Below are 24,075 nucleotides of genomic sequence, written 5' to 3'. Positions count from 1 at the left end.
CGTTTAGGTTTGATAGATTAAGAAATACGTATTTATTTAGTTTTCCTGGTGAAAATTGGCTTCCGTGCAGAAAGACCTTCTCACCCGGCGTGAGGAGTCAATTAGGACGTGTGTGTGTGTGTGTGTGTGTTTTAAAGAATGAGACTCAAACACAGCATCAAGGTTCATGACAAAAGTACAATTTATAAAATGGAAAAGACGTCATACGGTGTTGAAGTACAGAAACACGACCAGTCCGGCCAGCGTAGTGAGGGACAGCGGTGGATGTGAGGCGTTGAACCATTGAGAAAGCTCTCCGTAGTCGACAGGCTCACGACAGCTTAAAGGCACTCGGTGTGAAAGGACACATCTCACAAAGACTCACCATAAATAACTATTAATTCGTTATCCGTAGTACATTTCTTGCCACTGTGAGTATTTGAACTGTACCTGTAAAACTGATGTAGCTTTAACATCCACTATTTTTTTTTTTTTTTTTAGCTAAAAACTACAACAAAGCAAAGCTTTGCTCCTGAGACCAGTGAGTTTGTGAAATACACACCAATTCTGAGATTAAAGGTACAGTTTGTAAGCGCCTGAGCAAACTAGCGCCGCTCTGTCTTGTAGTACCACTTTGCTCCTCTGCGGGCGACAGTGAGTCACGGTAGTGCAAAGTTACATAACGGTGTCGCACTGACCTCACGGCGCCGTCATCAGAGGCGTGTACTCGTACTAGTACGTGCTAGTGAGGAGGTGCTAGCGTCTTTCTTCAGCATTAGGTTTGTTTTTGTTTTTTTAAAGGAGTCAGAGTTAAGTCAGTGCCGTACCAGCTAGCAGCTGATTCACGAGGGAGTCACGGCTTGGCTCAGATCGGAGCTCGTCACCCGGCGCCACGGCAGAGCCGGAGCCCGAAAGACCAAAGCTAATTCCTCGACCCAAAGCTTGTGAGCGTGGGCGCATAATTGACCGGTCACTGAGTCGATTCTCCCGCGAATGCCAAGAAAGTTAGCATTTCCTTTGCAAGGGATCTTTGTGATACTCCGCTGACCCCTAGTGGTTTGGAGTCTCAGTGTTCAGTCCACTTAGGAGCAGGAATCACACCAGCAACCCTGAGCCATTTTACCTCCTCAGCCTTTTTTTTTTTTCACATTCTCAGTGGATAAAAGCAACAACTCACTACGCTTCTGTAAATCCTTTTGACCGTGTCGTTAATCGTGCGGTGAAATTCGGAACACTCGCTAGCTTGATCAGGCCTCGTAAAAAAGTAACTTTAAAGTCAAAACTCTCTTGATGAGGTGATTTCAATTTCTAACTAACAGGTGCAAAATTCTGTGCAAAAATTCTTTGGAAACAAGAAAATGAATTTCCGTGATGTATTCTAGTCAAATATTGAAATTTGAGATCATTGGTGCACGCAGCAGTTTGGCAGTATTCTCGCCGTTTCAAAGCTTCCCGGACAGAAAAGGGCGGAGCCTCTCGTACCATTCGCAACCCGCCCGCTCACAGTGAGAGTACAGGCAGGTTTAAAGCAGTGACAGGTTAGTAAAGCTATGTGCCAAAAAATACATTTCTTCTCATTTACACGTTGAGGAAGTCCAATAAAAAAGAATTTACACTGTACAATCAATTCCAATCTAAAGTGAGACGAGGGGAGGAGCGGCGTGGAGTCTAGAACTGTTCCGAGAGGAGGTCACACAGTCTCTGAGACACAGAGTCTCTGCTGGTCCGGAGGGTGAGACGATACATCTGCAGCAAACACAGTTGCGTCATCATGAGTCAGGGCGGGGATGTGTGTGTGTGTGTGTGTGTGTGTGTGTGTCCTCACCTGTGCTTGTTCGTTGGGCTCCAGTCGGAGAAGGCAGCCCACCTGAGTGCTTTTAGTGTGGATGACTCCAGCGGCAACGAAGTTTGCAGGGTTGGGGTCCACCCCCTCCAGCAGAGCTACGCCGAAGCCCAAAATCTACACAAGATTTTACAGGGAAACAATAAAGTTACTGCTGTGGTGAAACCTCGACATGCTAGTCTCTGCAGAGTCCACACTCCACAGAGAAGGTCATGTGACCGGCGGTCGATCACTGCTCTGATATGGCACTCGGATCAAATGCTGCTGCTTATAAATCTCTGGTACGATGTGGGGGAAACAGCAAGGACCGTTCGAAAACTGCCCCAAACCTTTTCTCCCTCAATGGAGACGCCTTGTCCAATAACAATCAATGTGTGGCCCACGTTAGGCCAGACGTGCCAAACGAGGCCCAAACGTGACGGCTGCCTGGGCTGTAACTGGGCGTGCCAGCCGGTTAGCTGCATAGCGGACAGATGCTAAGCAGGTTAACATCTTAAAGCTTCTTTGAAACCAACATTTTTAGAACACGCCTACGCTTGGAAGTTGGGCCGCGACGTCACATTTCTGCAAAGACCAGATGGGTGTACGTTTGCAGACGATACTGTGTCTTATGGTAGACGACGATCCGTGACGAGACGCGACTGAAACTCGCTCCTGACCGAGGTGACCTCAGCCACCACCAATACAGAGCCCTTGATGTGGGTAATAATAAACGTGGAAGAATAAAAAAGGAGCAAGAAGAGCCAAAGTCAGCACTTACAACAATCGCTTGATTCAGATTGACAGACGTCTGGACCAAACACAGCCTGACCTTTCCTTCTAGGAGCTAAGGGTTTCTGTCCTACCCATATATTACCTTGGCCTTGGTCACATCTGTGTCCATCGGGTGTCTGGCTTTGAAGATGTTCTGAACCTCCTGCTGAGGCCTGTGAAAGAGAGATGTCACATGAGCAGGTTACATCAGGCACGAGAGGCTTTCCACGTCACTGAGTACATGGGGGGGGGGGGGGGGGTCATCAACAGACGGAGTGCAAGGATCGCCTGAGAGGAATGCAGGAGCAACTCATCCCCTGATTCTGACTGCACAGGCAGCAGGGGTGAAAACCCCCTTGAAAATACAAAAAGTGAGACGTGAAATATGAAATGACGTGTTGAGCAGAAGCCTGAAATAAGACCGTGTGAGGTGTGAAAAAAAAAAACCCTGTCATTTACTCAACCCAGATAAGGCAAAGAAAACCAGAACATTCAGGTTTTAGAGAGTGAAACCCATAAATTCAATTTTACTATCAAGAGTGTGAACACGTCTCCCTTGGTTAGGTACAGCAGGGCAAAACTGATGTAGGCTAACTCTGCAGCCCTTCATGTTCCGGTTTCTGTTTGATGAAGGGAACCTTACGCGCCGAGCTGTTTCCAGCGCTGGAAGAAGTCCTGGGACGTCATCTCTGTGGGCTGAAAGAACTTGTTGAGCATGACGGGGAGTTTTATCGCGATGTTCTGGAGCGCTCCACCGTACCTGCTCAAAAACAGAGAACATATGCCAGGCTTAACGGACGACGGGGACTCTTCAGTCTCCATGAAGTCCTGATTACGGACACCTCAAAGGAAAAAAAAGAAAAAAAGAATCATCGATGAGGATTTTAACTTCCGTAATAGCTTCCCTTGTCACTATGGTTACATACAGCCAGCCAATATTTTCTAAGGTAAAGAGATGATTTGACAGGAGCCTCTTCTTAGGTGTCCAAACATCAGGAGTTAAGGATTAGGAGCAGCCAATCAGATTAGAGTATTCAGCCGGACCCATGGTGAAAAACAGCACTGATACTTCTACATTTTAATAATTTTAAAAAAGAAAAAAAAATTAATGGGGTCACTGACTTGAACTGGATGTTGAGCACAGGAGCCTCGTCGAAGTCGGACACACACTCGATGTTCAGGATCTGCTGGACCTGAGCTCCACCTTCTATAAGCGGGTCAACAGCCTTGGCATGGATGTTGAGCTGTGGGAGCTGCGGTTAAGAAACCTCAACACCAGCCAGTACGCAGAGTTGAAGTACAAATACAAAATACTAAAAACACTCTTCAGACTGGGTACGAGCACTATTTGTGGCATTATGTGGTAAATAAACTACAGCGCTTCCCGTTTGCTAGAACGGGACAGAGGAAGCTCAGGAGCAGCAGGAAGGATATGTGTTCTGAGCTTCTCCTCGCTGGTCACCGACGAAGAGAAGCTGATGAACTGAGTCGATGTCTTGTTGCCAAAGAACACGTACATGCGACCTGGAGGACAGCGGCAGGTTTGGTAGGAGGGTCATGAAAATGTCACCACCTCTGATTTGAATGGTAAACGGGCATGAAGACTGATTATGAATCAGAGGGGGGGGGGAACCTCCCTAGAACTGAAGAAGGTGTTTGAGAATCATCAAGTTTTCAGTTCTACTGATGAGCAAAGTGTATCTTAGTAATCCACTGGGCACAGGAAATAAAAACTACTACTAGCAACCTTTACCAGCATTACTGAAGTGATCTGTAAATAAAAACCAGCTTTGACAACATTACAACAACTCTACAGCAGAGACAACAGTCGGGGTCAAAGCCTTAACAAAACCTGTACAACTGACGAGTTCTAACAAGATTTCCAGATGAACAGAAGTGAAGCCGCCGCCGCTCACCCAGGTTCTGCCGGTACTCCGACTTGAGTCCAACCTGTAAAAGCTGGTTCTCATAGAGAACGCCGTTGTTCTTACAAATGAACCTGCCGAGCACACAAAGGCATTCATGAAGAACAAGATGTGCAATTCTGTTCAGTAAAAAAATACTGAAACAGTCACAGAGGCAGGATGTTGTCTGTTCCTCTCAGACCAGCTGACGCCCAAACACGAGCCAGTCCGTGACATCATTCCGCGTTTTCCTACCTGCTGAAACTTTCTTCGGACACTTCTGTGGCAGCAGCAGTAGAGCTTTCAGAAAAGACATCCACTAGCAGGCTGGGGCTGGCGGCGGCGGTGGCGGGGGCGGAGTTTAGATTCAGCAGGTCAGCGAAGGGGTGGGCGGCACTCTGGGAGAGAGACAATGGCGAGCGTCAGTACTGATGAAGCTGGGCGATGCGTCGAATTCTGCAACCGTCAGCCATCGTTGGCCCAACAAACGGCGATGCCTGCGTGCAGCTCTTTAGGCGGGAAGTGCATTTTATGCATTTATTTATGGAACAGATCAAAAATCAATAAATCAGTGGTTGAGATTATTTTGAAACTGGATGTAAATCTGGCAAGTGGAAGGACCAGAATGGAGCAATTTCCCGTCACCAATGTTAACTTCCATTCACAGGTTAAATTGGGTGCTCGATAATATCACCACGTCATTGACACCGGTCACGATTTACGTGTACAAATACACACTGAAATAGTAATGGCAGCATTTAACACTGTGAATCTTTGACTACTCCAGGGACATTTGACTCCTGACAATCATAGCAACAGCCGTAGCCGACTGGACTGCAGCAAAACAAAAGTCACCGTGAGTTGTTCCTAGCTACAGTGTCAATATACCATCATCCCAGCAGAGTGGATGGCAGGAATGGAGGAGGCAGGGCGGGGTCTGTTGGTGGGAAGGTTTGTCATCAGCGAAGGAGAGGACTGATGCGGAGGAGAGGAAGGAGAAAAGGGTGAAGGGAGGGAAAGACAAGGAGGATAAAAGGAAGTGAAGATCAAGCAAAGGCTCAAAACAGAGGAAAGTAAAGGCTGAAAACAAAAGCTTGCAGCTGATATCATGCACCCTTCTAACAGACCCCCCAGCTGGTTGAATTACCGTGACAGTGGATTCACTGCTCTCGTTGTGCTCTGCACTGCCGTTAACGTTGCGGCGGTTGTCGTCGATATCAGGCAGGTTGCCCGGACCCTTCTTCCTCTTCAACTTGGCCAGAATTGAAGACTCTCTCTCTGGGAATGGAGGCATCTCCTCTAAGACGGTGGCCTGGTGAGGAACGAGCCCGTGACAGAGGACTTTCAAAGCTCTGCTGATGCAAAAATATTACAACTGGACATGGAAGAGAGGCGACAGTGGAGCGGCAAACAGGAAATAGTTTTACTCTCTGGCGGCTCACAATTAATGAAGCGCATCGCCGAGGGAAACGGTGCAACTGAAAGGCAAGACTAAGGCAAATTCTCTCCACTGGACGACCCACTGACCAGTATGTCCGTGCTGGCGATGCAGCTGAGCCTCAGGTACTCGACCGCTCTCTGCTGAAGCTCCACGTCAGCGTTGCGGAGCTGACTGTCAGAGCGCAGGACGTCTTGGATGGTGGTCTTCACTTCAGGAAACAAGTTAATGAACTTGATGTAGGCGGAGAGCAGCAGCGCTCGCGTCGGCACGGAGCAGAGGTGGAACTTGGAGTGGAGAAGGTTGAACTGTACCAGAGGGCTGGGGGGAGAAAATACCACGCGGCACAAAGTTAGGACTACAACTAGGGTTGCCATGGTAATCGCTGTTATAGTGTCCAAACTCAGTTTGTCTGCTCATCATAGGTTCCTCGTGACATACGGTAATAAAGCAAAAGTCCTTGTGAAAACATTCTTTTTTCCAACACAAGTCAAACGTAAAATGGATGACATATTTTTAAGAGGAAAAGTAAAAGACAAAGTGAATAAATAGCCAATAATTCACATAACCTGTTTGTACCTGGAACGCGAGTCGCCGGCAATCAGGTTACCAAATTCTCCCAGGATGTAACCTCCCACTTTAACCAGGTTCTCATGGCAGGCAGGAGCCTGAAGGGCCTGAGTGACAAAGGATGAGAGTAAATTTTCAAACACCATAAAAACACCATTTAGCATCGTCAGATTGGTTTTCTTTCCCATGGCCTTTAAACAACTCACGCTTCCACTGGGAAAAGCGGCCACAGACGAGCGTTAGACGGTCACGTGACCAAAATTCTGAGCAAAATTGGTCTGAACTGCTTGCTCTGGATTTGCAACATTTATAGAAGCTGTAAACATTCCAGTAGTTAAATTTGTGCAGTTTCACAATATTGGGAGAATGCTGTATATGTCAATCATATTTTTCTTTGATATTTTCTCCAGTAAATCATCCAGTAGACACAAACGTGCAGGATTCAACATCAAACAACAGAACAGCCAATAAAAATGTGATGGGAGAAATTAAAACAACCTAGAAACTGAAGACACTTTAAGACCCAACATTCAGTTTTACTGGATTTCACCTCAACTCACCTCGAAGACGGTCTTGGCGGCGTATCCTTGGACATCATCCCGGTTTATGACGATCTGAATGACACGATACCACACCTCCTCGCTGACGTAGTCCCCGGCGATGCGGATGAGGTTGAGAATGGTGTCCACGTACCAGGTGTAGTCCACAGCATACTTCTCTGCCAGGATGGCCACCTTGAGCACCTGAGGAAGGGAGGCAACTGGCTGAGGTCAAGAGCGGGAAACAGGGCGAGTAAGTAGTGCACAGGCCTGTGTGGGTGACCCACTATCTCCTCTCGGATGGAGTAGTCGGCCGTCTCCAGGTAGCTCAGCATCTCGGCCACTATCTGTTTGGCGTTGCTGCGGTCACACATGGCATAGAGCAGATCCACAGCGCGCTGGCGAACACTCACATCACGCTCAGTCTGAGGAGAACACACACACAAGCAGGACAGAAAATTACAAGTGTCTGGCAGGTTTTAGGGGACGTGCAGACTTCATGTGAGCTCATACGGGAGTGCCACAACATTCATAACACGTCCAATGTTGCAACGAGAGAATTTCCTTTTGTCTTTTTTGGACTGTCAACCAATAAAAACACGAACGATTATGAGTACTCATGTCATGAATTATGCCTTCTTCACACTTCTAGAACGTTTCAGGACCGTGACTGGAAAAAAAAAAAACACCAAACGTATCGCACACAGGTGACTATTTGAATTAAATAATCATAGACATTTCTTGCCTTTGCATAAAGAGGTTGCATGCCTACATGACATTTTTCTTAAAAGCCCATTTTCCAACAGGAGACTTGAGAGGAAGATCTTCATTTTACCACAGAGACCTACACCATGCTGTCTAAACGGGTTTGAGGATGAGCACAACCTCTAAAATTAACGACTGATTTAAATAAAGCTGCCATGACCTATTTTGTATTGTAGAGTTTTGTTGTTCTTTTACAAAAAAGAACACTAGATGGCAGTACAGAACTACGTTTGACAACTGGCAGCTTGTTTGTGAGCAAGTGGACACAAAGCTGTAATCAACTTCCTACTGGTACTTGCAGTACATGATGTGTTTTAATACGACAGAAGAACACCTTATGAATTATATTTCATCAACGAGGCCCAACAAGGTCCTTACAGAGCACTTTATACGTCTACAAACTTGTCTGGGGGGTGAATTTAAATCAAGGACACTCCCTGAACCGAGTCAGTTAGCATCTCTGTTATGACCACAGTTTTACTGAGGCTTGATTTATATTTGTGCGTCAACCCCGTGGCCTTCAGCACAGCCCAACGAATGTAACTGTGCATCACGTCAGTGCAGACCAGAGCAGCAAGACTATCCTGCTCATTTCCACACAATTAACTCAAACTCCCAAACTATTTGCTCCACGCCAGACACCGTTGTTGGAGGTACACACAGAGACTCAACGCTCCGCCACCATCTTGTGTTCCAACTGTCTAACTGCCGAGCGACACAGCCGGTCCACATGGACCAAACTCACAACTATAAATCCGGCCTCAGGCAGGAGCAAGCAGCAGGTAATGTCGCGGCTCTGCAGACCATGTCTCAACCTGCAAACACCAATCAAAGGCAGGGACTCACCTTCAGAGCGTTGATCACAGTTTCTATGTGAGTCTTCACTGCCTCGTGAGAAAACTCTGAGCTGGCCAGAGTGCACATACTCTCCAAGGCCAAATAGCGAAGGTTGGTCTCCCTGTGCTGCAGAAACTGGCCCAGCTGGTTGCAGGCTCGCACCAACAGGGTGGGCTCACTGGGAGATGTGACAACTCTCGATTAGTACCTACATCAGCACCACTCTGACAGGCATGTGAAGTCGTGACTGATGGGTTTACAACCTCACCTTACATTAAGTTAACTTTAACCTGCTGGTAAAATTCAACAGAATTCAAAAGTCCTGAACCTCACTCTACCCAAAATTTCTTTTTATTTCCGGGATATTTCCCGGGACCTGCTCACTGTGAAGGTGACCGACCTGTCATGGTGGATGATGAGGGAGATGGCTTCAAACAGAACAGCATTCTTGGCGTTGGAGTGCTGGACCTTCTTGGACTTGGGTGGCTCCTGGGCTTTATTGAGGATCGTCTCCAGACATTCTATCAGGCGACTTCGTAGCGCAGCATCCTCTGCAACAACCACAACAAAGGAGAGCTTCGTCACGCCATCCTAGCCGGGCTGCTTACTCCTCCTCACTTTACATGAACACAAGCTGGATGGATGGTGTTACTCACCACACTGAGTATATTTCAGAGGTTACAAAGAATTCTGCATTCAAGTGTTTAATTTCAGGCTTTCGGTGAAAGCTAGTTTCAAATATTGAGGTCAAATTTTAAAACAAAAAAAAAAACGGACATTTGATTATGAAAACCAGTATTAGATAAGGAAACAAAACAAAATAGGTAAACGACACAGCTGTCTATCCGTGGGTCACTGCGGTGGAAGTGCTGAACCTGACAGGCATCCTGACAGACTGCCCTTGGCATACCAGGTGGAGGGTAACACTGCAGCAGGCGCAGCAGTTTCACGGACAGCCAGGGTGCTGCGACGAAGTAGTACGTATAGTCCTGCAGGTCGATGGACGCCGACGTTACGATCTGGACAAACAAGGAGGAGACGTTAGAACTCCATTCTGACCAGAAGGAGATGGAGACGACACATGAAACGACACCCACTCTGCTGAGCCTGGCCACAGCCAGCGAGATGGAGGTTTTGAAGTCGTCAGGACTCTTCTGAGCCAGAGTGGTGATGAGACTCGTGGCTGCCGTTACCACGCCCTAAAACAGACAGACGCACCGTTGTAGGGGGGAACCTGGTGACACGATACACCATCATCCTGAGAAAATGCGTGCCAGGCAAAGACGTCGGAGAGGATGGGAATCTCACCAGATGCTGGTCATTGAGTAGATGTACCACCCGGGCTGTCCACTCACCCATGGGTACCAGGTCAGGTGACGTCCGGTTGAGTCGTAGCAGGCACAGCGCCGCACTCTGCTTCACACTATCCATGGTGTCCCTGCGCCACACAAGCACGATATCAATCAATCACTGCTGAGGAAAAGTACTTCCTCATGGAAAAGTGTCCTCTCACCCTTATTCTGTCTCTAACTTTGATAAGACGAACGCAAACATGCCCGTTTCTGTGTGAACCGAGGTTGTGACGGGGACAGCAGCACCTCCGTCATATACGTCAGTGAGTCAGTTTCACTACAGCTGCTATCCTAGCCTACGAGCCACTCCCTCACCCGGGGAACAACTCTCAATCAGGACGTAACAGGACACCGTGTCTGAGCTTTCTTCACAACTGCAGGGGCTGGCACTCGTTCCCGCTCGCTGTATTTCTCCTCGATGAATCACGTTTGTTCATAAACGTTGGAAACTTTACGACATGGAGGTCTCCCTGGCATCTCCTTCATCTTCATGACTACAAATCCAAGGTCTCGGGAGGTTTTCCGCAACAATCATGCTGGACTTGTCAACTTGTCAAGTCTGCAAAGGCAATGGCGTTTCTATGACTCACCATTACTAACTACTAACTACCATTACTAGCTGTTCCTGGTTGGGGTTCCATCAAAAGTGTTCTGATGCTTTTTGAAGCATCACATTAAAAAAAAAAGGGGGGGGGGCAACAGAAACTAATCTCTCATTTAGTAGATTTTTTTTTTTATACTTGATTGATTTTTGTTTTGGGCTTTTTGGAGAAAAAAAATGAAATGTGGTCAACAAGAGCTGGAAACCCCAGATTTGGCTAAACTTAGACACAGCAAATCTTGAACCGGATTCTTCCTCTATTCACTCGCTGCAGACGGGCAGCTCTTCTTCTTCTACAGTTTCTCACAGCCCAACGTTGCACATACCGCCATCTTCTGGCAGCGTGACGTCGCCTTCTCCACTCTTAGGGTTCAAGACCTGCTACATTTGAAAAAGTGTCAAGAAATAGCTCCTGCTGTGATTCAGTGCTGTATAAATAGAACGGACTGGACTTGACCCGCTAGCGAATCGTCCGTGACCTACGGCCGCCACGTCCATGCACACACCCGGCCACTAAGATGCGGGGAATGTCTGCAGCGAAAGCCTCGGCCATTTCTCTGCTGCCCACGTTGGCGATGCAGTGCAGGGCCAGGTTCATGAAGGTCGGGTTGCGGCTGCCCAGGTCGTTCTTTATGGCGTTGTTGATGAGACGGATCAGGTCACTGTTGGAGTTCACCAACACTGAGATGAACAGGTAACCCTGAAAGGCGACATGAAGAAGAACATCGTCACATGACTGAAATACATCTCCCCCCCCCCCTTTTTTTTTCCATTTCACCTCAAGGACGTTTCTTTTAACTTACAATCTGTTTCTCTGTGTACTTGTTGGAGCTGAGGAGGTTGACGGCCTCCATGTGTCCAAAGTCGATATCGTGGCCCAGAAGGAAGATGAAGAGCAGCTTGCAGACGTACTTCTTTTTACTGTAGCCGTCTAGAGCCTTGTCTCCTATCCACACACACCCACACACCGCAAAGACGAATTTAAATCACCGCATTAGGCAACAAACTCGTCCTCTCAGTAAATTCAACGTGACCATGTTCAGTCATTTCACAGGGTGCATCATACCATGATTTATACTTCTAATTTTACAAGATTATGTGCCTTTGAGCACACTCTTAAATTTGACTACCAAATCTAACTACTTTCTTAAGCCTTCCTCAAAAAAAAACATTTCAGGCTTTTCAAGGTCTGGAAGACAGCTTTTCAAAATTCCACACATTTTTTTAAAGACCTTCAAGACCTGCGCCAGCACCCTGTTTCACACCCGAGCTGTGAGCGACTGAGGAAGAGGAGTGGAACTGTTGCCAAAGTACATCTCCAGTTTGAATCCAACTATCCAGACAACGGCATTCTGGACATTTGAGCATTTCATTGACCTGAAACCAGTGATTGGCTGAATCTGCGTTCCTCCTGGAGAGACTGGACCGTCATCCCGTGTACACACACGGTGAACACAGCAGATCCGCATTTAACAACCAGCGGGACCCCATCATGATCTGCCCGATGAACTTTGACAGCGTAACGCCAACAGTTTCCGTACACTTCCATTCATCGTGCTAAAGCTAACAAGCATGGGTGTGTAGCACAGAGGCGGGAAAGGTATCGGTGTTCTTGTCAAGCTCTGGGGGGGGGGGGGGGGGGGTCAGTATATCCCAAGAAGAACTGTTTCTTTTAGCGAGTCAATACTTCCTCTTCTGTTTTGCACGAGTTTAAATTTGGGGAACAAAAAAAATATGTACTTTAGACGCAAAAGTTCGGGGCTCGTTGGCCCGAGGGGGTCAGTGCTGAAAAGACCCCTCGGAACCCCGATGTCCAACATTCCATAGTTCTTGGGTTCAACCCAGGTTCGGGGCGCACAAAGCCAGACACACAACTAACGATGACACGAAAGCCAACAGCCTTATTCTAAATTTGTTTGGTGGTTTCCAGTGTCAGCTTGAGGCAAGTTAGTAAATGACTGGCATCTAATTTTGTAGAAACAGATTTCCCAGCTGCCCCCTCAGGTTTGTAGTCCTACCGGGGGGGGGGGGGGGGGGGGGGGATGGGATCTCTCTGCAGTGTTGGAACGGAGGGTTAAAAGGTGGCGGCAAATACTGTACAGCCGGGTTGAATGCTGGGCGTTACGGGTGGCGGACACAACTTCATTCTGAAGCAAACTAATTTTAGCACACATGGAACAGGTGGCAGGACAAACAACACCAGCAGGAAATGAAGACAGATGCATCCACAGAGTATGAACTCTGGCAGCTCCAAGGTGTCACCGCACTTCATACTGAAAATGCTTGGTACGGAAACAATGGAGACTCCACCGCTGAGAGAGCGGGTTGGAGACATGGCTCGGAAGTCAAACGAGCCCCAAAAGTTCCCTGTTTTCATCCAACAAATCAGATCCCTTGTGTGACTGTGACTTGCGCCCCTGCTGCTGACACAGCATAAGAACCAAGAAAGTGAATTGTGTAACGTTAGCCGCAAATGAAAGACACAACAGGGGTGGGGGTGGGGGTAAAGTTTCTGCAAAAAATAATTAGACTGTTTGACCAGGATCTGGGTGGAAGGAGAACGTGGTCCACCAGGCCTCAGGTCTCACATGGGCTCGTCAGAACCGTTCTCCTACCTTTAAACTTGGAACGGATGTTGGCCAGTTCCTTGTTTATCCTCTTGATCTCTGCCTCTTTGCTTTTGCCTGTGAATGAAAGTAAAGTGCAGGTTATGTGGCGCTACGGCGGTGAACCGTCCGGCAGGTGTTTCTGAGAACACATCCTTCTTTAAAAACAAACAAACAAAAAACACTTTAAAATGAAGCGGTCCCTGGATGGGTGCAGTCTCAGGAAGCTGTTCCTTTACCCCAAAAGTAGAATCCATCTTTCAGTAATTCACCATTAGACATCTTGAACTGGCATGCGTTTGCCCCTGCAGGCCCTTGAAACGTAAAGACAACTAGAAAGAACGATAAAATGAGTTCCTGGGTCCAATTTTTAAGGGGGGGGGGGGTAAGCAAAGAAAAATAAAAGGCAATCAATAACATAGAAACCGAAGTGAAACTTAGCAACAGTAAGGACCCTTCTGGAGCGGTTAAAATCTGGGTTAAATGAGGCTTGGTTCCCCTCAACATCTGGATAATTTGACAACAGCATCGCCTCCTTACGTCCTCTCAATGTTAGCTTATTAGGATTGCCGGTTGTGACGTTACTCAAATATCTGGTAACTTAAAGACTCAGAGGGGCGTCCAGGTCCTGGTGGACAGAGACAATCCACCGGATTTGGAGCACACACAAAAAAACCAAAACTTTATAAAATGTTAATGTGCCTCCAGATAGCGGGGAGGTCCACGCCCTGAGACATGACGTTAGCGACCGGAGGCTAGCGGCTAATTAGCCAGCTGAGTGGTTGTCAAAAGATCCGTTTTTAATGTGTGAAAGTCACGTAAAGTGAGCTTGGAAAAACCCCCCAAAAAAAGTGGGGGGCAAAAGAGACAAACTTCGTATCCGAAAATGTCCTCATAACGAGCCAGCAGACGTGTAATTATGTCGGGGCAACTTGTTCCAAGCTAACATGTTAACTAAGATGTGTGTGTGTGTGTTTGAATGTGACAAACAAGCTCACAGTTCCTGATGTCAGAGATGAACACGGCCAGGCCCCGCATCCCGTCCCCCTTAGACACCGCCGGCATGTTGGCTTCTCCCCGTTCACGCGTCCTTCCGCCTCCCGTCCAACAAGAACTCCGACTGCGTGGAAGAACTTCCAAAGTTGTTTTGCTAACCAGCTAGCAGGCACAGGACATGGAGACCCGAAACGCGACCCAGACAGGAACCACTCACACTCACACTTACACTTACACACACACACATTCTGCGGCTGCGTCCCAATACATGTCAGCTACTCTCAACAACAGGGCCGCGTTCCATTCATGTGGTGATCCACCATCTTCACTTGGAACGACCCTGGCTGTGTTGCAGCTATAGAGGCCATCTCAGCAGCCCCCCAATAAATCAAAATTAATATTAATAAAAAAAAATATGCTTTCAGTCGCTCTATAGATGGGATTCACAAACTTTTGAGTCCTGTATCCCTGACAAAATGTTGTTGGTTTTTTTTAGCCACTTAAGCTGTGTCAGGTTTTTCTTTTGACCTGATTTTGCTGAAGGTGACTGGTGAGGCTAGCGCCGCTAACGCTAACATGCGTGTCAGACACGAGAAGAAAAGTCACGTGGTTCTTTATTTTCGGGGGAAATTGGTTTTGTAGTTGACTTGCCAGCCACTATGGGGAAAAGTGGGTGTCGGCGCAGGCACACACACACACACACACACCAGTTCATGTGTCAAGTCTACAATCTGCCTACTAGTAGGAAAATAACGGAGTCAAAGTCCCAGTTGTAACATCCAGCTGTTTAACACTGTGGGAGGGTGTAGTTTTTCCAGTTTACAAATTAAAACCAGACCAGATCGGTTGATCACAAAGAGCTGATTTTGAGTTTTGGTTTCCAAAATGAACCTGATTGTATTAAATGCTGTTACACAGATTTTCCCAACAACACACATTCGTCAGGGGTGATAAATACACGCTTTGGGCATTTCAGAGTTGTGGCGCTTGCAGCCCTCTTAAAACCTCTATCCTGTCCTTCCCTCCTGCCAAGGAGGCCATGTTTTCATTGGCGTTTTTTCTGTCAGCTGGATTAACAATTATGAGCACCTGATTTGGTGGCGGGGTGTGGAAATGGCCTCAGAGGAACCCATTCAAATATGGGGCAGTGTAATCACAGCACCGCCTGATGGCAACGGGACACATTGCACCTTTATGTTCTCCAAGTGGTTCGTCCAGATTGATCTGAGACCTCAGGGGCTTGGTGACCGTGGCGAGGCGGCCGATTTAGATTTCACCACAGAGCAGGAAACCGATGCGAGAGGAGTCAAACTCCAGGCATTTGATGAGAGTTCCAGCCTCAAGACGCCATGCTGTGCAGAGAAATAACAAAAGTAATTTTTAAAAAAAATTAAGATATAGGGTCAGAAATTATTCAAGGAGGTGAAACGTCATTCCTGCTGATTGCAAAACCATCCAGCTTCTGATCCTGGATGCTGGGTCTGGACTTTGATTCCCGGTCAGTGCTTCGAACATCCATCAAGTCACTGAACGTGAACCGTATCCATCACCGCTGTCACTGTTGTAATAGTTGTGTTCTGTTGTTTGTTTGTTTTTAAAAGCCCCTTATATGTGTAGTCAACCCAAAGAAATGAGAATAAAGATGGAGAATAAAGAATATAACAGAACATAAAAAGATGCTAACTGGTTTGAAGGGTGATAAGGCATGTGATCATTTCATGAGTTGTAGTGGTGATTCGTCGCTAGCAGGTTCTGCTTCTCTGATTGTAACTACGAAGGATAACAATAAATATAAATGACAGTAAAATAATAAATAATACTAATGAAGATCGTAGCGTTTCAGCGGCCGCCTGCCGTGTCGGGTTCTGGATACAAACAGACGAATCAAGAGCCACAGATGTCTTTTATGATGCTTAAAATGTATTATTTTCTTTTGGATTTTGAAGCTGGTGTTCGGGGTGGTAAGCAGAGAGGCCGACGGGTCCGGTCCAGAAGCTCCTCCTGCCCCCTGCAGGCGAGGCAAACGTTACACATATTTCTGGCACACGAAGTATCTCGTGTTTGAACAGGACAGGTCGTTCCAACGGCCCCAGTCTGGAAAACATGCAAGAGAGATAGAAAAAAAAGAAGAAGACGACAAATCAGTACAACCATGAGAGAGCGTTGTTCTTTGTCAATAATGGTTTCTTTGGAGGTCATGTGATCGGCGGTGGTGTTTCTGTTTGATTCTTTCTTTGTTGGCAGGATATTTCAGTAACTAACGGATGAATTTAAAGGAAATTTGGTGTTAAGATTGGATGATGTTGCCGTGCCCGCGTGTAACCGAATTAGCGGCAAGCTAATCGCAGGTGTTGTTCTGTCAGCTTTATTTTTATTTTTTTAGGGCCTGAGCCAGAAGGTACTTCTGGCGAAGACCCTATTATGTTTTTATTTTTATTTTTTTAGGGGCACGACCGACACACGTGATTCCAGGCAACTTGTTCCTCAAAAGAAAAGAAAAACAAAATGGCCGCCACTTGTTTTGTGCCAACACCCACTGCGTCCATATTACGTTTTGCATTTCTATCGCAAAGTCGTCTTTGTGTGTTCTTAACTTCTCCCGTCTCATGACCACGTACCGTGAGTGCGGATAACCACGCAGTCCTCGCTGTTCCCCCAGTTGTCCGGCTGGTTATTGCCCCACTGAGTAAACGTCATGCCTCCGGTTCCATCCGTCCATTGAAATTGTCGCACATTCACCGTGGTGATGAGGAATCTACCGTCCCCCTTTGACCTACTTGATGCTTACCCCTTGTCTCCTGCCACCGATCCAGTACTCGGTCCCGCCAGTCTCCACCCCCAGGCAGAACACTTGTTTGTGCTCTTCGTTATTGGCGATTCTCACCAGATTACCGCCTTCCGTTTTGCAGATATTCTGATATTCATAGAAACAAGAAGAATTATGTTTCCATGAGACTGTACTTTAAAAAAAAAAAAAACTCGGATCTGACGAGAATGATACTTTTGAGTCACTTGAACTTTGCATCTTTCCATTTGCAAGTCCACTCCAAGGAGTATGTGCATCAAGAAGATGCTGGTACTCCTGGTGTCATGATACAGGAAGCCTGTCTGTCCCCGCCCCACCAACATGTGATGTCATTTCCCTTCATGATGATATTTGCACCCCTCGCCTTTCACAGGCTCATGTTTTCGTTTACTTTTACTGCCCGGAGTTAAATCGGTTGAACTGGACTGGGACGTGACATGAAATGAAGTGTGTGTGTGTGTGTGTGTGTGTGTGTGTGTGTGTGTGTGTGTGTGTGTGTGTGTGTGTGTGTAGTAGGTGTCTTTGACACAGAGAGAGAAACGCCTCTTAGATTATGTTGTCGTTGTTGTCGTCTGGTTGGTGAGTGCTTGGTCCTTACTAGCGGCAGACTTTGGCATGTGCGCCAGCACCGCCAGAAGGAGGACAGATGTTGCCACCACAGGACGCATGGTTCAGGACTCGCCGACTCTCCACAGCTGAAAATGACCTGGAGACATCAGACGGCCCATCAACATCTCAGCAACAGCCAGCAATGTTTGATTTCTCCCGTCAGACAGTTTTCTGATGTTGAGTTCAAAACTGATGCTCTGAAAGACGACGAGGACTCACCGCAGGTGTGTTTTCTCGCTCCTCCGATTCGTCTGCCTGATCTTCTTACTCGGCTTAAGTACTCGGAGTCGACGCCCTGAAATCATTTCATGAAAATTAACAAAAAAGGGATGTCTGGTTGGGCGAAGACATTCCGCTTGGGGCTCTGCGGTGCACCAGTTTTGGCTGCAGTTGGAAGGTTGTCACAACACAGTTGTTGCCAAGAACAAAAACAAAAAATTCATGACGATGTCATTATCTCTCAGAACAGAAAATTTTAATAAAATAGTAATAAAAAAAAATTAAATACATTTGATTGAGAGCTTTGCTGCGTCAGAGTAATTTTTCAGTTCTATCCGATGCGAATGTATTTCCTTCTCATTCCAGGAGCTCCGAGTATGCGATTTCGTTTTTGTATGAAAAAGGAGGCGAACATGAATCAGCAATGTATGAGGATTTAAGATCAGTCTCCTGGCTGCGGAGCAAACCTTTTTAATTTTAGAATTTTTATTAGCATCTGTTAGCATTAGCGAGCAGCCGTAGCTCAACTGCTACCTGAACGCAAGTTCAAAAGTTATCTTCTAACTAAATATGTATTCTTGTCGTCTAACTATGTTAGGCAATTGCTTGTACTCTTCTCAGTAACTGTTAATGCAAGGCCACAGCAACACTTGAGGAAAGTTTCCCGCCTCTCTACCCTCGCCAGCATGCTGGCAGAGGATGACATCAGGACAGGGAGGGGCTGTTGTGCCCCAACCAACTTTGGGACCAAACCTACACCACAGGCTAAATATCCTGTTTGTAGAGGGAAAGATTAATAGGTTGCGCAAACTATTGTGCCAGTCAGTTGTTTCGCTCGTATTCAAATGCCGAGCTGGAGGCATAGTAATATTGATGGAGCCAAGTATCCTGTTTCCAGCCTTCACTCTGACTGCAGGTGTTTCTGCCAAACAGCCGGGGGTGGCTGGTGAGAACCATCCTGGGTGAGGCTGTTTGGGCTGTGGTCACTCAGTTCCAGTAACAATTTTAAGACAGATTTTACGCCAACTGCAGGGCACCAGGGTTCTGTGAAATGGTCAGTAGTGACCATTGCCACGTAAAGATAAAAAAAAGACAAATGAAAAGTAGTATGACCAAACACACTAATACTATTAAAGAGGCATGGCAACATTTTTGGGGGGGAAGTAGGCTTATAATCCATCATCATTTTTAGAACCAGACCAGCAGATAGATTCACCCGTCTCCTCTCTGGTGCATTATGAAGTCCAGACCTCCACCGGAGGACTCGCGGCTAGTTGGTGAGTTAGCTGATAGAAACGCTAGCAGAGGAGGCAGTAGAGAGAGAGAGAGAGAGCCCCTCTCACGATTAGTCATGGAGGAAAAATACGACATTTTTAGGAAATAAATGAATAAATAGATAGTTGTGTGGCTTGTTGTTGTAATTGCTACATCTTGAGGAGCAGAACGTGTTTGTCACAGAGTGAGGACATTTTAGCCGCTCCCGTTTGAAGGTCAAGACTTGGTTTTAGGACCATCATCATACTCTGAATGCACAAAGAGAATGGAGAGCCATGATGGTCTTTGCTGATCGTCTCATCGTCTTCCGCTTATTCCTTTCTATCAAGGGTCGCGGAGGGCTGGATCCTATCCCAGCGGCTATGGGTGAGAGGCAGGGTTCACCCTGGACAGGTCGCCAGTCCATCACAGGGCCAACATAGAGAGACGAACAACCATTCACACTCACAGTCACACCTACGGTCAATTTAGAGAATCATTCAGCCTCGTCCCCAATTGCATGTCTTTGGATGGTGGGAAGAAGCTGGAGTACCAGAGAGAACCCACGCAAGAACAGGGAGAACATGGAGACTCCACACAGAAAGATCCCGTGCCCGAGCCGGGACTCAAACCCGGAACCGTCTTGCTGTGAGGCGACAGTGCTGACCACTGCAGCACCGTGCAGCCTATGGTCTTTGCTGATGCTGCATGTTTATTCCAATAAATGTGGAAGCAGGTGTCCTCAGCGGTTTACAGAAACTGGTCCGGGTCAGACGCTCTCCCCATCCTTCCCGGTGACGCAAGCATTGCACGACTTTTTGGACACACAAATTTTCTTGTGGCTTGACAAGACGGGCCGTGCCGGTTTCTCTCAACTGGAAAAAAAGCAAGGGACAAACATTCATCGTGGGGGGAGCGTTCACTCCTCCTGAAATCGCTCTCCATCCTGCTTTGGCCAAAGAGGTCACTTGTCTGAGTCTCAAGCTCGCATGTTAAACTTGTTCTCGTCTGCACGTGAACGTGTCATCATCAGCTCCTGCGGTCCTCCGGCCATTTAAAGCTCTGCTGGAGCAACTCTGGCTCCCTCAAAAAATAAAAAATAAACACAAAACTGCATAATCAAATTTTAGTATTTTTAGTATTTAGTATTAAGTGCAAAAGTGGAAATCCGATTCATATTTCTGTCCATAGAATATTAGACAGTCTGTGGTCGAACCTGTACAAAGAAAGAAAAAAAAAGCTAGACACTGGGTCGGTTAGCATGGGAGAGTTTAGGGGTCGAGTATCAATACAAAATCAATTTTGGGCGAAAACCGCAATAAAAATGCAGTTCCTCGATTTATTAAAAAGAAAAACATTAAAACTAGCAAATGCACCTGATGCACTTTCCCCCTTTTTTTTGTGCAACACTTCCACATTTCACTTAAATTACACGGAAGCGCGAACATCATGAGAAACACAGAGACGTGTCACTTCTTCGTGACTAATCATGATAACTAGCAAAAGGAGAAACAAGGACTTCAAAGCCGGCGAGGACGAGGGCATCGTTTACATCTCCCTTGTTTGCCGTCGCTTCAGGATGAGCGACAGGTCAACAGTCAACAGTCGTGAACCTGATGAGACTTGATTTGAATGAGGTGAGACTGCATGGGTGCTCAAGGTTGGGAAAGTTGTCCTTAAGTCTAGCAGAAGATCACCCCCACCCCCCGCCCCAACGTGAGATGGGGGTGTTAGGTGTATCTGACCGAGGGGAGGTTGATGACTGGTTGAGGTTAATCATGAGAGGAATCAAATACTGGCAGGGAAACGTGTTCGGGGCAGACTAAAAGGAGAATTCACCTAAAAACGGGAAAATTTAGTCATCAACCACCAAACCTCGTGCTGATGGAAGTTTGGGGGGAGTTCACAAAACACTGGGGGCGTTTCAGGGGACCAACCATTGACCGCACTTGTGCAACTGTAATGTGAAAACTGGAAGCAAGTTCAAGAATCCTGAAGGCATAGAGAAGAGAGGCTGTGTATCCCTGTTCATCTGGACTCTGAGCCTGGACTCATCTGAGCCTGGACTCATCTGAACCTGGACTCATCTGAGCCTGGACTCATCTGAGCCTGGACCACTGCCCACCATGGGCCTATAACAATTTCTCAGATGCAGTCATAAGCTAAACTGCCGGTTCCTGACAGCTTCAGGTTACACGTGCGCCTCCACAATCAGAACACCATAGCACTGGGTCTTTCTGTGTGAGTCTCCATGTTCTCCCTGTTCCTGCTGGGTTCTCTCTGGTACTCCAGCCTCCTCCCACAGTCCAAAGACATCAAGAGGGGACCACGTTAATCCAGACTCTAAACTGACCATAGGTATGGCTGGGAGAGCCAATGGTTGTCTGTCTCTATGTGTTGGCCCTGCCATGGACTGGTGACCTGTCCAGGGTGAACCCCACTTCTCGCCTGAAGGCTGCTGGGATAGGCTCCACCCCTCACCACCCTTAACAGGATATGCGGACGAAAATGAATGGATGGATGGATGGATGGGTGATATTGCTGATCTGCGGTGTGACAGATGAGTCTGAACAGAGATGCTGCAGCGCCACCTGGTGGTTCTGAAATGTCTTGTCAACAGTTTAACTGGGTGTATGTTGGTTTTCTATACATTTCCCCAGACTTGAATTCATCATGACATGTACGGCATCATCATGCAATAACACTGAAAGCAGAAACAGCTTTGCTTAGCAATAGATTTAGATATTTGCGTTCTGGAAGTGCCTCCCAACAGTTTTTTTGTTTTTTTTTGTCTTAATGTCAAGGTAAATTGTAAATATCAAACAGTTTTTCACCAAATTGATTCACTTTCTGCTGTGTCTAGTAATTCTTTTCACCGTAGAAGTTTGTATCGTCGACAAATCTCACTTATCTTAATGTTCGTAATGATACTGAGCGATGATGGGCTGCTGCAGCACAGCTTCGTGCAGTTGATGCGGTATTTCAAGTAATTCGTCACCCATTACTTTTTGACATGGCACACACAAAAGAAGATTGGACTGCCCTTGGAGCGGTAGTGGCCTCTCAAGCTTTAGGGTGGTGTTAAATCCCTACTTAATCTCACCTTAATCCAGTGTCACTTCATAATTAAAGACCCGTCACTCACCCTCTGTTCTTTTAGAAGCGATGTGCGTCGTGTGAGTGATGAACTCAGATTCTTCTGCATGCCAAGAATAACTTTATTGGTCTTTTTTTTTTTTTTTAATTATAATCATTTCTTGTACATTCGTGTTTGGGTTCATCTCCCAGACCGGCAGGAAGACCAGTCACATGACACGTGCAGGTTTACTGGGTGCGATGTTGAGACCTGGGAGGCGCAGGACACGTTGATGGTTTAACTCCAACCTTCCCAGTGGCCTTAGCAGTGATTCCCACCTACATCCACGTGAATTATTTCAACATGTTCCTCTGTATAATAAAATGAAAATGTAATTAAAGATTAGCACGTGCCTGCAGCATGACCCCGCAGAGGCCGCTGGACAAACTCAATGCAGCACAAAGGCCTGGGGCTCTGTAATTGTATCAAGAGAGAGCAGATGTATCGCACTCTTGGGATGGGTTTTCATTAAGCTTCTCAAAGGAACAGAGCTGCATCAAGGTCAGACTTAACCCTCAGAAAATCCTGGCAACAGACAACTTGTATCTTATGAACCTGCATCAGTGATTTTCCTTTAAGAGGGCAGCTGAAGGTCATATCCGGCTGTAAATGTGTTTACGTATGCCAGGGCCTCCATGGAGCCTCCTCGAGACAGGCTACTGTTTCAGACACAACTGAGGAGCCACATAAAGACTTCCTGTCTCTCCACGTAATTACAATTTCTCATCATAGATGGATTACTGTGTGGACTAACTGGGCGAAGCGGGTAGAGACGTGTGTTGGACTACAGTTTTATCAACATAGAGAGTGACAAAATGCACCCATACAAGGACGTGCCCCTTGAATTGAGCTGCGCCTCTGGAGGACTTTAGCCTGCTCTGTTAATCTGAAATTCCTGGAACACATTTACAGAAAGTTGTTGTTGTTGTTGTTGTTGTTGTTGTTGTTGTTGTTTTTGCCCAAATATCCACAGGGACTCAGGGATGAATTCAAAAGATTTTGGTGGTCAAAGGTCAAGGTCACCGTCATCTCATATAAATGCCATATCACTGGAAGGCCTGGAAGGAAATTCTCCAAATTTCTCACAAATATCTGTTTGGAGTTGAAGTTGAACTGAAAAGATTTCGAAGGGCAAAGGTCACTGTGACAAGCACACATCATGGAGGTGAACAACCCTGATGTGGTATTTCCCGTTTTCTCTGTCGTGGCCCAGAATGTTGTCTCAAATGTCTGAGATCTTTTAGAGCTTCCACCTCTCGCCATTCGCCCTCAGACTCGAGTGAGCGACAGGCATTGAGCACCACAACAGACCGCTTTATTCCACTTGGCCGAACTTCAACTGCTGTGTGCTGCGACTCCTCAGAACTGTGCTCCAAACCCCATTACCAGCACAGCACAAAAGCTGAGAAAGCCCCCCCCCCCAAAAAAAACCCAGCAAACTGATGCTGCAGGTACAGAGAGAGATAAGGATAGAAAGAAAGAGAGGGATAGAAAATCCTGTTGTGTAGGAGAGAACAGAGAGGGAGAAAAGAGTGGAGAGGAAACATTACAGAGAGGAGGAGGAGATGTAATGTGATGAGGAGCCAGGAGGAGAGGAGATGATAGAAATGGAAGTCTGGATGTGAGGATTGGAAAAGAAAAGGACGAGTGAGGAAAAGAGTATGAGAGATAAGAGGAAATTCAGTTATGATGGCTTTTAGAGAAAGCTGGCAAAGATGGGATGAGAGCGCAGGAAACGAGGGTAGCAGACATAAGACATTAAAGTAGGATGTCGATCTTGCTGCATCCTGCAATTTATGAACAGAATTTCTTTTTATATCCATGTTTCTCTTTCTAAATGAGCTGAGGGAGGTAACGAGAAGAAGAGA

The 24,075-nt window shown here is 46.7% G+C and overlaps 1 protein-coding gene across 2 annotated transcripts; it reads right to left on the bottom strand.

The window, feature by feature from the left end:
- Positions 1-143: 143 nt before the first annotated feature.
- LOC147269750 (AP-2 complex subunit alpha-2) lies at positions 144-14,758 on the bottom strand. Of its 2 annotated transcripts, XM_086190287.1 has the most exons (23): positions 14,186-14,758; positions 13,197-13,265; positions 11,385-11,527; positions 11,088-11,281; positions 9,937-10,066; positions 9,726-9,827; positions 9,539-9,647; positions 9,029-9,179; positions 8,638-8,806; positions 7,314-7,451; positions 7,048-7,230; positions 6,497-6,594; positions 6,007-6,238; positions 5,627-5,791; positions 5,368-5,454; positions 4,735-4,877; positions 4,492-4,574; positions 4,013-4,099; positions 3,698-3,824; positions 3,219-3,335; positions 2,679-2,748; positions 1,805-1,939; positions 144-1,725 (listed from the first exon to the last, which is right to left on the bottom strand). In XM_086190287.1, the coding sequence occupies exons 1-23, from the start codon at positions 14,250-14,252 to the stop codon at positions 1,648-1,650; spliced, it is 2,877 nt and encodes a 958-aa protein (XP_086046413.1). In that variant the 5' UTR covers positions 14,253-14,758; the 3' UTR covers positions 144-1,647. The 2 variants fall into 2 exon arrangements, with proteins under 2 accessions (XP_086046413.1, XP_086046421.1); XM_086190295.1 differs by lacking the exon at positions 5,368-5,454 and having other exon boundaries at positions 14,186-14,753.
- Positions 14,759-24,075: the final 9,317 nt, after the last annotated feature.

This window comes from Aulostomus chinensis, chromosome 2 (genome assembly GCF_037954235.1).
Source record: "Aulostomus chinensis isolate RoL2024-O1b breed Wild chromosome 2, RoL_Achi_v1.0, whole genome shotgun sequence".
Classification (NCBI taxonomy): domain Eukaryota; kingdom Metazoa; phylum Chordata; class Actinopteri; order Syngnathiformes; family Aulostomidae; genus Aulostomus; species Aulostomus chinensis.
The sequence above is the reverse complement of the archived record's forward strand: the minus strand, read 5'-3'. Positions and strand labels throughout refer to the sequence as shown.

Excerpts from the sequence above, each read along its gene's own strand:
- LOC147269750 (XM_086190287.1), bottom strand. The coding sequence starts at position 14,252 with ATGCCGGCGGTGTCTAAGGGGGACGGGATGCGGGGCCTGGCCGTGTTC. Across the intron at positions 5,792-6,006 it reads TCGCCAGCACGGACATACTG|GCCACCGTCTTAGAGGAGAT; the intron begins GTCAGTGGGTCG and ends GTTCCTCACCAG. Across the intron at positions 4,575-4,734 it reads TCCGAAGAAAGTTTCAGCAG|GTTCATTTGTAAGAACAACG; the intron begins GTAGGAAAACGC and ends TGTGCTCGGCAG.